The 5,272-nt window shown below is 43.8% G+C and overlaps 1 protein-coding gene across 1 annotated transcript in view; it reads right to left on the bottom strand.

Annotated features, from left to right (window-relative positions):
* Positions 1-4,324, bottom strand: part of PRDM4 (PR domain containing 4) — a 15,897-nt gene extending 11,573 nt beyond the window's left edge. Inside the window, exons 1-3 of the mRNA XM_010133494.1 lie at positions 4,192-4,324; positions 3,350-3,535; positions 732-1,526 (exon numbers count right to left, since the gene is read on the bottom strand). Of these exons, the coding sequence (XP_010131796.1) occupies positions 732-1,526; positions 3,350-3,535; positions 4,192-4,324 (1,114 nt within the window). The remainder of the gene's footprint in view (positions 1-731; positions 1,527-3,349; positions 3,536-4,191) is intronic.
* Between the last annotated feature and the right edge of the window lie 948 nt (positions 4,325-5,272).

Genomic DNA, 5,272 nt, shown 5'->3' with positions numbered 1-5,272 from the left:
TGTAGGGAAGCCAGACATGCTGTGGGTGGAAGTTCAAATCTCTGTCCCAGCAAATGAGAACTTCACTGTCCTCAACTACCACTCCTTGAACAATGATGAGATGGAGAGGGTGCAATGTCCTGTGCTCCTCTCTTCCTAGGATATCAACTAAGCTCTGAAGTCCTTTCATGACAAAAATTATAAATATTAAAATCTTGTCTTCCTCTGTGCTCTTTTTTCCAGCAAGTCCTGTTGAGACTGACATTTTAATGACGATTGTTCATGGTTTAATAAAAATTCTGCAAAATCACATAATGTCATACTTGACAACTATACCCACTTGATGAAATGCACGGTTTGTGGTAGTGTTTATTGTGGGTTTTTTAACAGAGCAAGAAAAGTCATTTGTGACGTGACTTTAAAAAAACAAAAGTCTCATTGCAAAGGATAATATCAGGATACCCACAAAAAGGCAAGATGTTCATAAAGAACTCAGCTTCCAGTCTCAAGGCAACATGGGAAATGGATACAAAAAGAACAGCGCTAAAACACCCTATTTTGTCTACTGCCAACTAGCACAATTTCAGCAATGTTAATCCGCCACTGCAGCTGTTCCAACTTTTGTGGACATGTTAAATAACTGAGTTTCTTTCTCCAGAAATCTTAAGAGGAGCAACAAGAGTCCCGTCATCCCACCAGACAACAGCTACATAACAAGCTCCACCCCAAGAAAGCAGGAAATGACCACTCACATATGGTAAACAAGGTTGCCATGTTCTCCTTGTTCGAATTGGAGTCTTCCATTTGCAGAGAGGATGGTACGAAGGCAAGATTGTCTGCAGACACATCCACATGACTTGGCCCCATGGCTACTTCCTGATTTATGGAAGACACTGCGACTGGCTCGAGGCTGAGGCCCACTTCGTGCAAGGCTACCGAGTCCAGGGAAGCTAGGTTGTGTGAGGTAGAGAGCGCCACGCTCACGGAGTTGGTGCTCATGGCCACAGTATGAATGGAGTCATTTAGTGTGCTGTCCGATATTCCTGTCACCCGCCCGCCGATGTGGTCAGGCTCCATGACGACAGGGAGTTCCAAAGTGCTACCGTGAATAGGAATGACACCGCCATGTCCTACAGCATCTGGTGTCAAGTTACTCCCCACCGCGTCTACAGCTAAAGGTTCATGATTCCGGGAGCCATTTGGGATCTGTGAAGGATCCCCAGCTACGTCATCCATTGTAAGCTCTTCTGTCATCCCATCTGTAGAGATGGGGCTGGTTACCCTCGAAACACTCTCCATAGTGATCGTAGTATCCAGCGCTACCTCGTGGCTGTCACTAGGATGCAGATTTTGAGCACCATGCGTGTTCACTGTGCGGGAGTCCATGGAGACAATCCCTGGTTCCAGCCCCACAGTTCCACTGGGCTGGTAGGGATCTAGGGCCGAGGGATTGCTGGAGACTGACAATGCCGGATTACTATCAACATTTATAGTGTTGGGATGGATATACTGAGGTGGAGGTCTGTCAGCCAAGTAAGATAAGATACCTGATAGAACGAGAGGGAGAAAGAGAAAAGAGTGAGATCACATCAGTTTTCAACTCCTAAACAAAATTTCTGAATCAGAAAGATGTTCTTCACATTTTAGGCATAATTTTCCATTGTCAAGAATAGCTCACAAAGGATGAAGGACTGCTAGCGGAATTTAACTGGTTCACCTTTGCTAGGGAAGTAGAAACAGGTCTCCAGTTCTCCTTTTTGCTTAGGCATTTAAGTTTTAACAATGACTACCTAATGACACAACTGTCCATTTCAGTGATTATCAACTGCAATTCTGAAGGACCAAGATAAGGTCTCTCAAAAGTATCATGAGTCATCTGCTCTCTTTCTGTACATGAAAAGTATGTTGTTTCTCCTAAAACAACAGACCAGTTAAATTTAAAACAGAAACCCTAACACCTTTTCTCATAGTTCCGGAAAGCTTCTCAATGTCCAACAACCTTGGAACTTAAGATGCAAAGAAACACTAACCTGTATTTACATACTATCAACTTCTCTTGTTGAACAAGACTAAAAAAAAACTTACCTCTGAAAGAAACACATCAGTACATTCAAGTAAACAGTACTTCCAGTGGAGACAGATTTTGCAAGATCTGAGTCAGCATGTTTCTTTTTGGCCTTGAACCCTATGAACCATTTGTGCTGTAAAACTTTTCCACTCAGACATGTCTGTTATTACAAGAATGCAAGCACAGATACTCTTTCTGCAGCATAACCCCATTAAAAAATGGCTGAGCCAATAAAGGGACAGTTTAATTTAACCAGCTGCTTCAAGTATTTCTGCATGCAATGCTGCCTTGTGGCTTGAACAAGGAGGATCCTTGAAGGCAATTAAGATGACTCATGAAAGAGCCCTATGAAACATCAGACTAAGTATCTTTTCGAGAAAGAAAACAATACATTTCTGTGAAAGCTATTCGAGCTTTGCCAGAAGAATGGCAAATACCTTTGGGCCTCAAATACACTGTCTTCTCCTGTACTCTTTGCCCACAAAATGGGCAGGCACGTAATACAGTAGGAAAGGTTACTCCTAAGCAGTTGGCAAGTTCAGCCACTAGTCAACAGGCAGCTGGATGAGATCTAAGCTGTTATATTTCTTTTTCCAGCCTAGGTGGAACCAACAACACTCACTGGGTGACCTTGAAGAAGTTTATCTAGCCCCTTCTGCCCTGTCAATCTTAGCTACAGAAAACCCCAAGGACTACATTTAAAGCTTTGATTTTTGTGTCTTCATATACTAACAGGTAAACTTTTGCACTTATACTCTAAAACACACGTGAGAGAGCAATCAAGCTAGAAATCAGTATATGAGGCCTTCGGATATCAACCTTGAACAAAAATGAAGAAAAACTATGCCATGGGCTAAATGGGTAGGCAGGAACCCAAACTCCTTAGCTGATGGCTTGCTCTTTCTGAGCTTTGAAGTACTGTAACACACTATTATGCATATATTAAGTACTGTTTCAGAGTGCAAGAGAAAAAACAAAGGAAGCAGCTTTCAAACTACACATCAGTTGAGACAGAAACCAGGGATGCTTTGCTTTCTGTTAATCTTAAAAACAAAGCAGCCAGAAGAGTGATCAAAGGTGTTATTTAAGGAGAAAATGCCCTGCAATTAGTTCTCTTCATACACATGTGTAGCAACCAAGACCTGAAAATAAAGGTGTGTAAACGACACAACGGACTCCAGGCAAACTCAGGGAATTTACAGCTCTGCAAAACAGGCAGTCTTGCCTGCTTCAGGACAGAAACAGGTGGCTCTTAAGACAATTTCTCTCTCTGTTCTCATCAACCAGCACCAGACCACTTACCAGGTAGAATGTGTCTGAAATAGCTGCTCTCCAGGTGGGGGTATGGTGGTGGAGGTAGGGTGTAGTTTCTCTCTGGTATACCACACATCACTCCTCGATCCCCAATACCCATTGGGAGCATCAGAGACAAAGCAGAGGGCAAGGAACTCAAGGAGGGGCCCAAGTTTGGAATTGCAACAGGCAAGCCTGCAAAAGTAAAAGCTCAGTTAAATTCAATGTAACCACTTGAGCTTATGAACATACAAGCTAACAAAGAGTTTACTAATTCCTCAGGAATTCCCTACGGAAGTACAGTATGGTACTGTCAAAGTAAGGTGGAAAGCTTCACAGAAAGGATCACGGTTATCACAGCACTAAGAGGCATTCCTAAATGTGGCTACAACTTTTTTGGATACATTGCATAGGACCTACTTCTGGTTTACAATTGTAATGGACTTTTGTCTGTGTAGTCACCTGAAAAAAAAAACTTAGGAAAACAGTTTTGCTTTACAGGTGAAAAATCATTATTTTCACCTGAGTGAAGACAGGACACAGAAGGAGACAGATTTGCAGCTACAGTTCATATTTCAGAGGATTCTGCTACCACACACAGTGCAAATCACCCCATTAGAACAAAACGAGACTGATGTTAAGGAGTAAGGCTGGTAAAGCACACATCCCTTTTGCTCTGCACATAACAACGGCTTATGGTCTACCCCTCCTGAATTCCGCATCATCTCACTACCTGCTAGAGACATGACCTGCCATCAGAGCAAGCACCACTATCCTGTTAGGAACATTCCCGTGACAGTAAGACACAGAGCATGAGCTGTAATACCCTTTGGGGGAGCTTTCCACATTACCTGGAGCTGGTATGGCATTGTGAGTGGGCGACGCTGCCAATCCCAAGTGACTCCCCGAGACTGGCAGGGCATTGCTCACAGAGGATGAGGTCAGCTGGTCCATCCCTACAGGACTCAAGTTCATTTCATTCATTCTGGGGACAGGGAACAGAGAAGGGAGGGGGAAAAGTAAGAGAAACATAAGCAAGAGCATTCCTGATTACTGACCGTACAGTGGTGAGGAAGGGCTGAGCAAACAAACCCGAAATCAGATATTGACATGTAAAAACTGCCTTAGAAAGCTAAGCATAATGCACATCAGCTACTCACAGTAATCACATCATGATCAATATATATTGATCATATTAGATAGCAATAACCACGATTAAAAAGCCAATTCAGCAAGGCAAATCAGGCCATAGCTTCTTCCTTGCCATCCAGAAAACGAAGTCTCGCTTCCTGTAGTAAAGCCACTGGGATTAAAGAATTGTGAACACAGATGAATTTGCAAGCTCAGACAACAACATCTAATTTATGTTTCATGACTTCTGGACACCACATTCATGTTCAAAAACCAAAGTCAGGGAAGAGGAGGGATAAACATCACTTAAACCTGGTAATGGACACAAAACCATCAGTTCGAACCAGGCCGATAGCAACAAGAGTCACCTCTGCAGAATAGTCATTGTACAGAGTTTGAACAGGCTGCCTCAGTCTGGTTGGCAGACATGGCACACACTCTTATCACATTAAAATCGGGCACCATGGATGACGTTATTTCAGAGCAATCAACCAGTGCTCTTGAGTGCCTGCACCTCTCAAACTACACTAAGTGGGCACACACCAGGAGTGGCTGTAGAGCTGCAGAAACCACTGGGCTGCCTGACAACCCAAATCCCCAGCCTTGGGAGAAATCATGCCATCCCAGGGCACATCCATTCTCTGGGGGTCTCAAGCTTCACATGCAGCCCAAACCAGCCCACAGGGATGGGAACACAAGGAAACAAGGTCACCTCCCACTTGTCAACAACTTTGCAAGCTCTGCCTGGCCTTAGCATTGCCCAGCCTGGCACTCCTGCCCACACGCCAGCTCTCATCAGCA

The sequence above is a fragment of the Buceros rhinoceros genome, unplaced genomic scaffold, assembly GCF_000710305.1.
Source record: "Buceros rhinoceros silvestris isolate BGI_N320 unplaced genomic scaffold, ASM71030v1 scaffold31093, whole genome shotgun sequence".
Taxonomy (NCBI): Eukaryota; Metazoa; Chordata; class Aves; order Bucerotiformes; family Bucerotidae; genus Buceros; species Buceros rhinoceros.
Note: the sequence above shows the minus strand (reverse complement) of the source record. Positions and strands in the feature narration are given on the sequence as shown.